The sequence below is a fragment of the Benincasa hispida genome, chromosome 4 (assembly GCF_027475165.1).
Source record: "Benincasa hispida cultivar pf3 chromosome 4, pf3_genome.v1.1, whole genome shotgun sequence".
NCBI classification, from domain to species: domain Eukaryota; kingdom Viridiplantae; phylum Streptophyta; class Magnoliopsida; order Cucurbitales; family Cucurbitaceae; genus Benincasa; species Benincasa hispida.
The window spans coordinates 60898734-60913991 of NC_143481.1; the positions used below are offsets into that span (position 1 = coordinate 60898734).

Sequence of the window (15258 nt, forward strand, 5' to 3'; positions counted from 1 at the left end):
TTTGAGAAATGAGAAGCCCGGTAAGCAATGTCTTGCTTCCCGTGGCCTTTTACACTACTCTTTATCACTTCTACTCTGTTCTAGTTGTGTATTCTTGCTCTCGCAAGTGTTGGCCGTCTCTCCTTTATGTTGCTTTCAGGCAGTATCTTGATCTGTCCGGGAGCGATTCTCTTTTCTTTTCCTCGTCTCCTTGCTCTCTTCGTCCTCTATGTATATGTATAAGTATGTGCGTAAACGGACTAACTAACTCCCTTCTCTCTAGTAGCCTTCAGTATTTATAGATTTCAAGGTGAAACAACTTTTCTTGCTAATGATTGCAATGATGGGTCGCATTAATTCCCCTACTCTGTTGCGTCATTTAATAGTCACCAAAAGTTGAATGTACTTGCCACAGTGTGGCTTTTAACGACTTGTCAACTAAATTCGGAATCGACAGTTATCAGTTTTCCGTCCCATCATGATTTATTATGCTGTCACCTTGATGCGAGGTCTTTATGTGATCGCCTTTTCAAAAAAACTTCTCTCGATCATATTTAGGTTATCACTTAAATATGATCCAACTATATGTCTATACATACATGTTTAAGTTACAAAAGATAACTCTGGATTTTAGTTTAATAGATTATTGCATAAGTTTCATAAAACATATCGACCATTGATTCAACTAAGATATAACTATGAGCCTTTAGGGCATACATCCCAACACAGTTATCTTCAATTTCAGTTTCGATTGATCGATATTGAATATCATCTTCAATGTCAAATTTTCACCTACTTTTTTCAGTAATTGTCCAATATTAAATGTTTGTCATCCTTGTTATTACAAAAATAAAAAATATATATATATATATTTTGCTTAAGCACGTGCAAATCAATAAAATTTCTCTTTTACTTGAACATGCAAAAATAAAATTTAATTGCTTTCACAAATCCACAATAAGTCACAAAAGAGGAATTGGTTAATAATTTAACTCAGGACTAATAAGATAAAATATATTTTTCATCCAAATAAACTCCATATGGTTTGGACAGCAAATCCTTACGTATCAACTATTAAATATACATATATATTCTACGTTAAACAAGTATAGTATACATGCGAAGTTACAAGAATAGAATTTGAAATAAATGAATCACAAAATGGATAAAATGACCAAAACTAAATTGAAGATAAATGAGGAGTGTTCAATGATGTCTTCTCAAGTTTCTCTGATGTCAATTCTTGAATCTAAAGAATATTCTCCCACCTTCAAAATAGATAAAACAACAATTTGAACAAATAAGTAAAAAAAAACATAATATTATCCTCGGTGAAGAGTAATGGAAAAACTAGGGAAAATTATCGATTTGGACCCAAAAAGTTTTTTCCAATTCAAAAGTAACCTCATTTTTAAAATCTACTTGTTTATAACTTCTTTTCCATCTTTTCAATTTTTAGTTGAGGGACCCACCACGTGAAAATACCATTTTTCCCTAAATAAATGGTCATTCAATTGTCTTGAATATCAAATCACCCAACTTACTTAACTCACATATCTTAAATTAGAAACTTTAATCTTAAGTTTCATATTTTATTTTCAAGATAAAAATGCTTTACGTGAGAGTCCCAACTTCAGAGGGATGATCCTTTCCAAAGGGTCCCAAGTTAAGAGGAACAATTTCTTTTCTTTTTGAGAGTTTCAAAAGAGACAGGTATGTTGAAAAGTAGTCATTTGTTGTTTAGAAAGTTGGCAAAATGGAGGCAAAAAATTACTTTTTAAAGAAAGTTTTCAATAACCAACGAAATTCTTACTTTTTTTTTTTCACTTATTTACGTTATAAAGGAGAATTATTATTGTTAGTGTTCTATGATTTTTCTCATAAAGTTCAAACAGATGTCTCTTGAAATTGTCTTTCTCATGAAGTTGTCTTTCTCGTGAAGATAACTTTGTCCAACTTCACGCGAAAGTTGAGTTGTTTCAACTTTATGAGACAACTCCTTTGTTCAACTATTGTCTCGTGAATTTGAATTAATCAAGTTGTCTCGTAAAGTTGACCAGGTTAACTTACATCAACTTTATCCTAGGTTTTTCTTAATATTTATTTATACATTTTCTTTCGACTAGTAAGTTTTATCTTCACTTGCAGAATGTCTCGCGTGTTTGTTTGTTACGGTGATATTTGGAATGAGGATAAACGAGAATACACAGGCGGTAATATAGAGGTTTTGGATGTAAGAGGTGACATTTGCTTTTTGGATTTTTTGTTGGAGTTGTATAATCTCAGTGGGATTGACCCAAACAACCACGATCTCACCTTAAGATGTTTATACAATTTTGGATTCAGGGTTCCTACACATTTGATACGAAATGATCAAGAACTTAGGTTATTTTTAAATTTGAGGATCGTGTAGGCCCCCTATCTATTTATCAACAAAGTCGAAACCTATGTATGGCGATAGTGACTTAAAGAACCCTAGTTACTCATACCAACCAAGCTTTCCATATAATTTAGCCCAAGAATATCCACCCCTTGTTATCCTACACAACCTTCTATTGAACAAAATTATCCATCAGGTTATGATACATCACTAACCTTATTAGATATCAATGTTGCCCCATATAACCTATATGATGAAAGTTTCTTTGTTTATCCATACAATCTCGAGGATAACGATCCATCATCCTCAATGTACGGTAAGGAGGATAATGTTTATGCAAATGGGGGGTTTGGGGATAATGTAAGTGAGGAGAATGAGATAGAAGATGAAAAAGTATGTTTTGAAAGGGTTTTTTAGCATGGAGTAGGAGAGGATAACATGAACCAGGAGAAGAACATAGCTTAAGACGATTCAGACTACAAATGGAAATTACCAAAGGAATTGGATGATGAGTCTAATGAGTCTTATGATCTGTCTAAAGAGGATGACAGGGATGTTCGAATGGAAGATGAGTGTGTTAACCGTCAATGGGAAGATACCAACCTGTACGTGGGAAATACTCATGTGGAACCTCTGAGTTCATGTTATGAAGTGGAAATGATTGTGTCAGGTCAAATGTTTGAGAGCGAGGACATTGATATTAAGGTAGGGCAGATATATCTCTCAAAGGAAAATATTTTATTCACATTGTCCCTCTTCGCTATACGTCAGAATTTTGAACATAGGGTTAACAAATCCACGAAATCACTATTGGTTGTTAAGTTTAGACATGATGCCTGTCATTGGAGGATTTGGGCTGAAGAACTTAAGGTTTTGAAGTTGTTCAAAATAATAAGGTATCAAGATGTCCATACATGCTCACAACAATTAATGGATCATGACCACTGTCAAGCTAGAAGCAAGTTAATTGGTCATCTGATTAAGTCCAAGTTCACAAATGTTAGTAGGACATATAGGTCGAAAGACATCATGTAGGATATGCTGGAGGGATAGAGTGTCAATATTAGTTATAAAAAAGCTTGGTGGTCTAGAGAAGAGGCGTTAGTAATGGTCCAAGGTAGGCTGGAGGAGTCTTTCAAATAGTTACATGCTTATGAGGAAGCTTTGAAGATAACGAACCCTAGCACTATTTACAAATTGAAGCTTCAGGATGATAAATACTTCAAATATATCTTCATGGCTTTGGGTCTGTCAGTATGAGGCTTCTCGAACTATATAAGGCATGTTCTGGTTGTTGACGAGACACATTTACGGGGTAAGTTTAAGGGTGTCATGTTAAATGCAAATTCATTGGATGGGAACGATCAAAACCAGATTGGCCAAAATGAATAAACTTAATATAACAACGTACGTAAAACATATACAGTACCAACTGGTTTGATCTCAGTAATTAATGTACGATATGCCTTGCATCTATGTTTTGTTCTTGGGCCTTATTTACGTGGACTAGGTCCGATGACATCGTCAAGATGAACATATGATTCCTATCTTAATAACAACCTAAATTAGTAGAAATAGGAATTTGCAAGAGAGTAATTTGATTTATTGAGTTTCACGTACCTTTAGTTCAGTAGACTCATCCTTACCGTTGCTATCGGCACCTGAAGGCACAGTCTCCATGACACTCACATCTTGTGAGTTAACTATAATTATCCTCTATCCTCTGAGTGTCGGTTCTTGAGGACTACGAATATCCTCAATGGCAGTCTTCATCTGTTTCACCATGTTGTCGGGATGAACATATGATTCCTATTTTAATAACAACGTAAATCAGTAGAAATATGATTTTGCGAGAGAGTAATTTGATTTATCAAGTTTCATGTACCTTCAGTTTAATAGACTCATCCTCACTGCTGCCATCGGCACCTGAAGGCACAATCTCCATCACACTCACGTCCAGTGAGTCAACTATAATTATATCACGTCCTCCAAACACCGGTTCCTGAGGACTACGAATATCCTTTACTACCTTAGTTCTTCCTCCAAAGGTATTTGACGCAATATCCCCTCCCACCCTCCCTCCCCCTCCCCGGCTCTAGATGGGCCACTAACATCCTTAGTCATGATATGAAGGAAATTGGTTTCAAGTTCTACATCTGTATCATCAGATTGCACAACATCTTTTCCCTGCAGGTACAAAATTGTAAGGAAACATACAAAATTGTAAAGAGCGTATATATTCAATGGAAATCGTACCTTTAGTAGTTGCCTTAGATATCCCATTATAGTAGAGACACCTCGTTGTACATCAGCAACCTTGGAATGGAGGGTATTGAACTTAGACTTAACACTAGCCTTAAATCAATCTAGGCGACCCTCCAATCGTCCAGTGAGTCAACTATAATTCCTCCAAACGCCGATTCCTAAGGACTACGAATATCCTTTACTGCTTTAGTTCTTCCTCTAAAGGGATGCGATGCAATATCCACCCCCTCCTCTAGCTCTAGATGGGCCACTTACATCCTTAGTCACAATATGAGGGAAATTGGTTTCAAGTTCTACATTTGTATCATCAGACTGCACAACATATTTTCCCTGCAGGTCCAAAATTGTAAGCAAATGTACAAAATTTAAAGAGTGCATAAATTCAATGGAAATTGTACCTTCAGTAGTTGCTTTAGATATCCCATTATAGCAGAGACATCTCGTTGTACATCAGTCACCTTGGAATGAGGGTATTGAACTCAGACTTAACACTAGCCTCAAATCGATCCAGGCAACCCTCCAATCGTCTTATTTCTCCCACAACTTCATATGTTGATTTTAAGGCATCGATCTCAGACCTCAGATCGACCTCAAATATATCTATATGTGCATGAAGTTGTTTGAGCTCATCCCTGGGTATCCGATATTCCATAATGTATCAGATGTGAAGAATTGTCAACGTTGATGTTTGGACGAGAGGGATCTTCTTCCACCCGTTTCTTCTTATAGTGTTCATCGTATCCGTGATCACCCTCATCATCATCGTGATCACCCTCACTTTGGACGTTAGATCACCCTTGTCGTCACCCTCATTGTGACAACCCCCACAATTGTCGCCATGATTGTGGCCAGCATCACCATGATCTTGGGTAACATCACCATGATCGTGGCCAACATCACCCTCAGCACGACAATCGTCACCATCATGGATAGGAAGCGGCGGGAGGACACATACTTTAGGGCCAGGAACTATGTGATGCATGTGAGCTACCTCGTCCTCAGTTGGTACCAGTCGTACCATTATAACGGAGTTTCCCTGCATCTGACAACTTAGGGTCATAAGCAACAAAAACTTATAACAATAAATGAAAAGAATTTTACATCCATTACATGTCGTCGATTGAAAATGTCTCTATGTAGTAAGGTGTATGTGGAGTTTTTCTTACTTTCCATTGAGACAAACGTGGAATGGCTGTCTCACTAATAGAAGTTGCCAGGAGGTTTCTGAGCATAAAAATTGTCTCATACGCTTATACTAACAAACAGGAAGATATAATCAAATCATGAAAAATGATTGACGATAATGGAGAAGGAAGCACATGTAGAATATGTATGCGAACTAACCTGAAAGGCGAATGGGAATCTGTACAGGTTATATCTTGCTAACATCCCAGGTTCTGCTTGATCAATAACACCGGTGAGAGCTCTCTTAAGACTACTGATTATCTTCTAAAAAATCACACTACTCTAGTCATAGTTGCAAAACAATCTCCCAATCATCCATAATATCGAGGATGGTATAATCAAACACCTACTTCTTCTCCCTCCCCATCACGACCAACTCTATGAAATAGGCAAATGCCACTTTCACCGCATCCTCGTCACTTCTAAAGTCCATAGCAAAAAAATGTTCCTCAGCTTGAGTCTGTTTCAATCTAGGCCTATTGTTGAAGTATAGGTTTCTAAGCCAGGTAGGGTTAAGATTATTTCGCACCACTGCGTTTGTACCCTAAACCCAATAATGAGGTCAAACTCATCCTTACCAAATGACACCCTAGACCCAAACAGATTGAACGAAATACGTCCAATGACAATGAAAGATGGGTCTTCTTTGTGAGAAGAGAGTCCAACAATGGTTGAAGTTTTCATGGGAAGATGAATAGATTGAACTCAACGAGAAGAAGAAAAGAAGTAGAAAACCCCTAACTTACATGGGAATATGAATAAATTGATTTAAATTGATGGAAAAAATGATATTTTCACATGGTGGGTCCCCCACTTAAAGCTTGAAAAGATGGAAATGAGTTTAAAAAAAGTAGATTTTAAAAATGAGGTTACTTTTGAATTGGAAAAAACTTTTTTGGTCAAAATCGGTAATTTCCCAAAAATTAGTGACTTAAATAAAACAACGTTCAAGAAGCAATAGATATACTTATTTAAGTGAAAGTTTAAATTTAATTTTACTAATGATGAAAAATTTATTGTAACTAAAGTGTGGAGTGGAGGAATTGAAGCTCTAATCTCGAGATCGATAATACAAGCATTATGCCAGTTGAGCTACGCTCATGTTGGCAAGTTTAATGAGATTTTATGCATAAATAAACCGATAAACTAATAAGAGACTCAATATTATTTTACAAAATACAAAGTCTACATCATAAAATATTAAAAATTAACATCTAATTTGGATTTTTTTTTTTTTTTTTTTTTTTTTTTTTTTTTTTTTTTTTTTTTTTTTACAGTAGAGAGTAAATTGTTACAATTTTGAAAGAACAAGAACTAAATTGTTACATGCTAAGTTCATGGACTAAATTGTTATACAATTGAAAGTACATGGATTAAATTATTATAAACAAAAGTTCAAGGACTAAATTGTTATATACATGAAAGTTTAGAACCAAAAATTTCTTTTAACCTAATTTGTAGATAATTTAAACAACATCTTTAGAGATGAAATAAATAAAAATGGTAATCTTAATATTTTAAATAGTTGTAAACATCATGTAACACCTTTTAAGTTTAGATTTGATTCTCTCATCCCACGTATTATTTTTTGAAAAACAAATACCATGACATTTTTCATCGTTTATTTTAACAAAAAATATTTCTAAAACAATTTCGAAGTTCAAAGGTATTGCTTGGAACAAATTTCAAATATGAGGACAAAATCAAACTTTCTAATGTTTAAGGGCATAACTAAAACAAACTCAAATTACAAAAGTATTTTTTTTTAACCTAAAGATTAATGGCCAACATGAACATATTGAACCATTAATACAACTATTTCTTCTTTTCAAGTTCGAGGTTCCAATCCATACATATAAACTGAACAAAACTTAGCAGATAGGTCATCAATTATATCATTCAAATGATCGATAGTTTGATACACATGCCTCAAATTTTTGGTAAACAAATTATTGGAAAATATCCTTTTGGTTCCTAAATTTTGGTTCTAGTTTCTGTTCGGTCATTAGGTTTGAAAATGTTATACATTAGGCCAAGTTTACCATAGTGAAAAGGTAATAATCAATGGTAATGTAAAAAGTGGGCCCATTTGATTACCTTGGGTGTTGTTTACTTGTGTTGTGCATCCATACTGACACATGGAGCCCACTTCTGAATATGTGACAAAAAAATGAAAATCGATTTTGAGAGGAGAGTGCTCAATCCAATTGCATCTGGAAATTAACATGGATTTTTTTAAAATGCCAAAATCGAATTTGAAACTGAACCGAACCGAACCGAACCGTTTCCACCCCTAACATCTTTATTGATAATAGAATACGTTTAACACTACAAACTGCAAGTTTTAGGACATACAACCCAACAACAACATGTTCTACAATGCATAAGAGTGTAACTATAGGTCTATAGTGGTTTTCTACTTAGTTAATGAATGTCGATTAACTTAATTAAAGAGTTTAATTAATTAATCTTCGATCATTAGAGCTTATAATCTGTAGGTCCATTAGGTTCCCCTGCTAGCTCAAAATAGGTAAAACAAGGATTAAAAGTTTTGAAAGAATTTGAAATGTTTAAATTGTTTAAGGGAATATATGTTAGTTGTATATGATACAATTAATATAATGTATGTGGATACATTATAATATAAAGTTTATTTTGAATGAGATTCCAAATTAAATTAACTATGAGAATTTTAAATAATATGAATAAATAATGTGAATGAGATTCATATTAAAATGAATGAGATTCATATTAAAACTTTAGGTTATGAGAGATAAGTATATTTTAATATGATTAAAATATATATATAGTTAAATATAAGTTATTTGATAAGATAAATAGATAAATAGATAAATGATTTGATTTAATTGAATTAAGTTAAATTATTTTAATTTTAATTAAACCAAGTAGGGGAGTGCGGATTTTTTAGTGGAGTTACAACTACACTCTCCTCTTTCTCACTTTAATTGCTGAATTCTACAATTTTGTGGGATTAAAGCTTTTTACATGAAAAAATTCTCTCTCTCAAGCTTTTCACTTTCATTCATTTTTCCTCTTTGAACAAGGTTTGCACCAACCTATCCTTGTTAGAGAATATCACGAAAGATAAAGTGGAGGTATCTAACTTGTAGAGAGGAAGTTTTGTTGTAAGATTAATACTATGGGAGGATAATTGAAGATTGTCTACGAAGGTATACTTCTTAATCTCAATACAATACTTAACCTAGTTAACTATACAACAGATGATGTTCTATATTCCTTTATATTACAATTTGGGTCATGGGCGTCATGTGTCAATACAAGTATGGAACACACGGTAAAACAACGACCCACTTTACAGATTATAATTAATTAATATTAAATGATAAGATATTAAATTTGTCTTTACCAATCAACATAAACTTAGACCAATCAATGATTTAAGATTGTAGCCTTCTTTTATATTTCAAACCCACGGGTGAGAAGAATACTAAATGATATAATATTAAATTTAATTTCACCCATCATTTTAAGTTTTTTGACCTATCGATGATTTAACATGGTCTAATAGTAGTAATAATAATAATAATAATAATAAAAAAAAAAAGTAAAGTTTTTGAGTTTTGAGTAATATTTAGACAGCGTTTTGGTGAGGCGGGGAGCCGTTTTCTTATGAGGTCCTCTGGCGCTTTATTCTCCTTTCAATCCCAAAATGTTCAGTGAAGGAAACCACGTCGCCATAGCCATCTATAAATGCTTCTCTCTCTCTTCCCGTTTTCTCTTTTCAACTCCATTTCTTCATCCACTGACCTACACAAATTCACAATGGGATCGCCCTCCTCTCAGATCAATGCCTACCATCTCTCCTTTAAGGTTCTCCTTATTGGCGATTCCGGCGTCGGCAAAAGCAGCCTTCTACACACCTTCATTTCCGCCTCTCTCCACGATCTTACTCCCACCATTGGTACTTCTTTCATCTAACTCAACCCCTTATGTTTCCTTTCCTCTTTAGTTCAATCTTAAGTTCATTAATTTGTAATTTAATACCCAAAGTTAGGGAGTCGCAAGTATAGGTCATTTTATGGATTTGACTTTATATTGATTAGTTGTTTAAAGGGGGAATTTATGTTCTCTGTCATCTGTAGGTGTGGATTTCAAGATCAAGCAACTTACGATTGGTGGGAAGAGGTTGAAGCTGACTATTTGGGATACTGGTAATGAATTTAATTGAATGGAATGGATCTCTGTATTTTTATACGTTTTTATGATTTCAATTCTGGAGTTCAACGTTGAATTTTTGGATCGTTTTGAAGTTTCAAATCTAGGCTAAAACATATTTTCAGTCCAATGTACTAAGTTTGATTATTTTGTCTCTGTCTTCTTAACTATTTTGTCTCTATACTTGACAAATATTATGATCCAACATCTAGCGTAAATATATTTCTGGGATCTAGGCATTTTGATAGATGGGTGATTGAATCACTTTTAATTTTTGATTAGTTCTTTTCAATGGAAAAAAGAAATTAAACCAAAAATTTAATTGTGATGTTTTTGAAAGGACTAAATAGTATATTTTAATAGATTGTGAGCAGGGAGGAAAATATTACTTTTATTTATTTATTATTATTATTATTATTTTCTAAAACAAGGTAATTGGAGCAGTGGGATTTTGACCCTTGATGGAATTCTGTAACCAACTTTCTTTACCAGTTGAGAACCTCTTGTTGGTCTTTGATCTGTTAATTTCAGTTCCAAGTAGACTTTCTTGCCCTTAATGACTTAATTACTGAAGATATTTTAAGTTCTTCATGCACATTAAAGCTTGCTTGACTATAAATATAAACTACAAAACTATTCTCTCAAAAGATGGATGACTTTCTGAAGCATTAAGTTGTCCATTCAAAATTTATTGGAAGAATTAAATTAAGAATTTAATGTTACATAAAGAAAAGGTGGCTGACTTTCTAAAGATTTAACCTGGTGCAGCTGGGCAAGAGAGGTTCAGATCATTAACTAGTTCATACTACAGAGGTACACAAGGGATCATTCTTGGTAAGTTATCAAAAATGGCACTCTTGTTTTTTGACTTGAATGCATTCTATGATTTACTGTCAGCTCTCCGTGTCTATTGAATGTGCTAAACATATCAAACGATGATATTATAATGAAGCTTAGCTTAGCTTCTTTGAGAAGTGGTAATAGCGCATTGAGCCAGCCTGATAATACCCCTGAATTAGGAGAAGAATGTGCAGAAGATAGTTTGTTATTTTTCTTCTTGTGCCCTAAAACCTCTTTTGCAATTAACTGAATTGGAAATTCTGTATTGATTCCTTTTGTTGAATTCTCTCAGAACTAGTTCTCTCGGCCATTTGATGAGCACCCATGTAGGAGACACTGAAGTTGCACAGCCTAGATTGAGATACTGCTTTTGTGAAGTTGCTAGATTAGAAATTGACATATCTGATTGATTGGCTTTTTTGGATAGAACTTTGTTGTTTATGTTTCATTCATAGCTTTTTCTTTCATTTCCATTTCCTCCTCTAGTTGCAGTGCACATTATTATTGTTATTTAAACAAAACAGTGCACAATAAATTCTTATTTAATTCTAGAGTGGCAGTTATTTGTCAAATATGTTAGTTCTCATCAAATTCTTTAGATCCTAAAGTACGAGTTCGTGAAGAATTGTATATTGGCACTTTTTCCGATTACATTATTTTTAGTCTACTGACATTGTTGTATTCTTGTTTTGTCTTAGTTTATGATGTGACTCGGAGAGAAACCTTTACAAACTTATTGGATGTATGGGCAAATGAAGTTGAGCTTTATTTGACAGATCAGGACTGTGTCAAGATGCTCGTTGGAAACAAAGTTGACAGAGTAAGTCTAGTCAATCCAGTTCATTAATGTATAAACTAGAATTCCTACATATATATTGGATGAAAAATGATGGATCAGATACTAATGTTTTGGCGAAAATTGCAAGACGATCTCAGACGATCTTGGACCATTTAACATTTGATGATGTTTTGTTTCGTTTTGTTATTTCCCCTCTGCAATAATCTGCAAAGTAGAGTCAATCTATACTGCAGATTTAAGGTATATGTAAAAGTAAAATGTCAGTGCACACAATTTTTCCTTTTTATGTGTTGCAATAATATCTCAGGAATCTGAAAGGGCTGTAAGCAGAGAAGATGGGATTGCACTAGCCAACAAGCTTGGATCTTTGTTTCTTGAGTGCAGTGCTAAAACCAGAGAAAATGTAGAGAAATGTTTTGAAGAACTTGCAGTTAAGGTGCTTTTTTTTTTAACCCAACAGTTCTCATCTAATTACATTACAAAAAAATTAATGACATTTTACATGTGAATGTGATATGTAGAAACATAGCAGACTGGTTGATGGTGCACACAGAAAATAGTTGTAAGAGTTGAGTCTAAAAATGGTTCTTTTATTTTTCCTTTTTAATACTAATGGATAACTGTTTAATGAAACTTATAGCCAGTAATAACAGCAATCAGTTCTTAGGGAGCCATAGTGGGGCGAGATTCTGTTTTTTAGTTTTTATGTATGATTTTCCAATTATGAATATTTAGGAGAAAATGTTAATATTTTGAGAAAACTACCTTTTGAGAAAACAGTTTTCTGGAATAGATGCTTTGGTTCCTAAGGTTTCAAAATATACCATTTTAATCCCCGAATTTTTAAGAAATAGACTTAAAAGGTCCTAGTGCAGTTTTATTTTTATTATCTTAAGGTAGAGATGATATTTTAAATTAAAAAGAATGATTAAAAAATTTCCTCTCCTCTCCTGTTGGTACTCTCCTTCCATCTTATTTAATTGTTATTTTTTATTCAAAATAATAAAAAGACAATACTTAGGGACTTTTTGAACCTATTTTTAAAAATTTAAAGGACAAAAAGTATATTTTGAAATTTTAAGGATCAAACGCACTTATTGTTGCAAACTCAAGTACTAAAAAGATAATTTTTCTGAGTATTTTTATATAATTTTTCAGTTTAAGACAAGCCAGGAGGGGACAATTCCCCTCTCCCCTTCCTTCTTTGCTTCTTCGCTTCGCCCTCGATCAATTCTAGGTAGCACTTTCAAATACTTTGCTCAGTAGAAAATTTCCCAAGCGAACAAGTTTAGAATTATGTTCATATAAAGGCAGCTCCTAAGAATCTGAGAATTATGAAATTATTCTTTCGAAACTACCCATATGTAATTGCTGTGCAGATTATGGAGGTTCCCAGTTTCTTGGAGGAAAGATCCACTATGTTAAAGAGGAACATTTTAAGGCAAAAGCAGGAAAGTCAAGCTCAACATAGTGGTGGTTGTTGCTCTTAGGAGGCAACTTATATAAAAATCACATCATTGTATATGTAAATTTCTTCTCTTACACTTGCTTTCTCCCATTCAGTTGTAAGTTATTATTTGTGCTGTCTGAAAGGGAAAAAAAACTCACATAATTACATTGATTTGCTTTGTGTAGAGAGCTAAATTCCTTTTTTGGGTCCAAAAATAAGGTAAAAATATGTAAAGTCTTGCAAAGTTGCTCCTCACTTAAACTCATAGTCTAAACTATGATGGACACTAGGGATGAAGGTCTATCAGTGTGGTAGGATAAGACCATTAGTATAATTCTACATTTTATTTGATTATATCGAACAAATATAGGTCGAACCATTATAATCTCGGTATTATTGTTCTCTCTTCTCTACTTTTGATCTACTTTGTAGCTATCTGGTTCTATTTCTTACAATTTTATTTCGGCATTGTTATTCTCGATTGTTTTGGTTTCAACACATTGCCTTCTATTGATTATATACTACGGTAAGTGATAGAGGCCTATCAGCAATAGAAGTCTACCATTGAAAAACCCTACATTTTGTAAATTACTATGAAGCACAGATACAGATATCGTTATACGATACGGATATGATTGGATACGGTGATTCGTGAATTTCTAAAAAACTAAGATACGGATATGTTTAAAGATACGTCATTTTTTATATATATTTCTAAAAAAAGAGGATACCGATATGTTGAAGATACATTTTTTTTCTTAAAAAAATCTAGGATATAGATAAATTTAGCATACAATTTAATAACAATAGCACAAAATAGAATACAAACACTGAAATACAATACAAAAAAAGCAACATCTAATATGTTAAAATACAATAGTTAATAAAATGTAATAGAAAAGTGATTCATATTACAAAGAAGAAGATTAGAGGGAGAAATATGAAGATAAACGAAGAATTTCTTCATCGAATTGTTGAAAATATCCAAATGGTTTATATTTTGGTGTACTTTGTGGGGACTCAAATGTGAAGATGAAGATTAGATGATTCTAGGGTTTGGTCTTTTATTTATTTTTTTTCCTTTTAGTTTTGGACTCGAGTAGTGGGGTGGGTTTTGAATAAGTTGCCTAGTTTTAGATTGAGAAAGATTAAATGAGTTGCTTGTCTTTTTTTCTTTAAAAAAAAGGTACACATAGAAATAGATATGTCAAATCGCGTGTCAGATACGTATCTAGGAAGTATCTGGAAGTATCGGTATCCGATACGTGTCTTATACGGATTCTTTGCCCCATATGAAGTATCAGTGCTTCATAGGTAAATTATAATTAGGGTAATTGCAATTGCTAACATTTTTAGGAATAATAACCAGGTGTATAACATTATTTAAAAAAATTGCAAATATAGCCAAGTTTATCATCTATCGTTGATAGACTCTCAAGTCTTTCAGCGATAGACTTCTATTATTGATAGACTCCTACCAGTGATATGGTTTATTATTAATAGACTCCTACCAATAATATTGTCTTATCACTGATAGACTATTTAAATTTGGTCATATTTGTAATTTTTTTTACATTATGAAATCTGCTAATATTTTGAATCTAATGTCTATATTTGTAACTGTCCGTGAATTTCAAATACAAACCATGGAAAAATCATAACTGCTCAACAATTATTAGTAATAAAATAAAATAATGGATATTCATACTACATTCTATGTTTGACAGTTTAACAACTAAATGTATAACAATGTTAAAATGGTTCACATACCAACACTAAATCATTGTATAATTGGTGCAAATTTAGATGTCGTACAATTATTATGACCAATGCCATTATAGTGACTACATTTCGTGTGACTTCTTACTTCACCAATTAATAGCATCCTTCATTTTAGGCCTTCTTGATTGACGTTTAATGATAGGAGGTAATGCATTCATCTCAACATCGACAAGGGTCTAATCATGAAAATATCGTTGTCTTTATTGATTTGAACCACATTTTGAGTGTCATTCATACCAAAATCCAATATCATAAAAAATTCTACAAAAGAATAGAGGTATCCAATTGAACTTCCCCTAATATCAAAGCGGAAAAAAGCCTCAAAACCCAAACTTTCACAATCCAAAACTATAAATTCCATCGAGTAATAATTTTTTTTTT

At 33.1% G+C, this 15258-nt stretch overlaps 1 protein-coding gene across 2 annotated transcripts; it reads left to right on the forward strand.

Moving 5' to 3' along the window:
- Positions 1–9444: 9444 nt before the first annotated feature.
- On the forward strand, positions 9445–13449 carry LOC120075204 (ras-related protein RABC2a-like). 2 transcript variants are annotated; one of them, XM_039028407.2, is made up of 7 exons: positions 9445–9752; positions 9934–10002; positions 10775–10840; positions 11545–11666; positions 11953–12081; positions 12804–12882; positions 13025–13449. In XM_039028407.2, exons 1-7 carry the CDS (start codon positions 9542–9544, stop codon positions 13114–13116), a joined length of 768 nt encoding a protein of 255 aa, XP_038884335.1. In that variant the 5' UTR covers positions 9445–9541; the 3' UTR covers positions 13117–13449. The 2 variants fall into 2 exon arrangements, with proteins under 2 accessions (XP_038884335.1, XP_038884336.1); XM_039028408.2 differs by lacking the exon at positions 12804–12882.
- The last annotated feature ends 1809 nt before the right edge of the window (positions 13450–15258 follow it).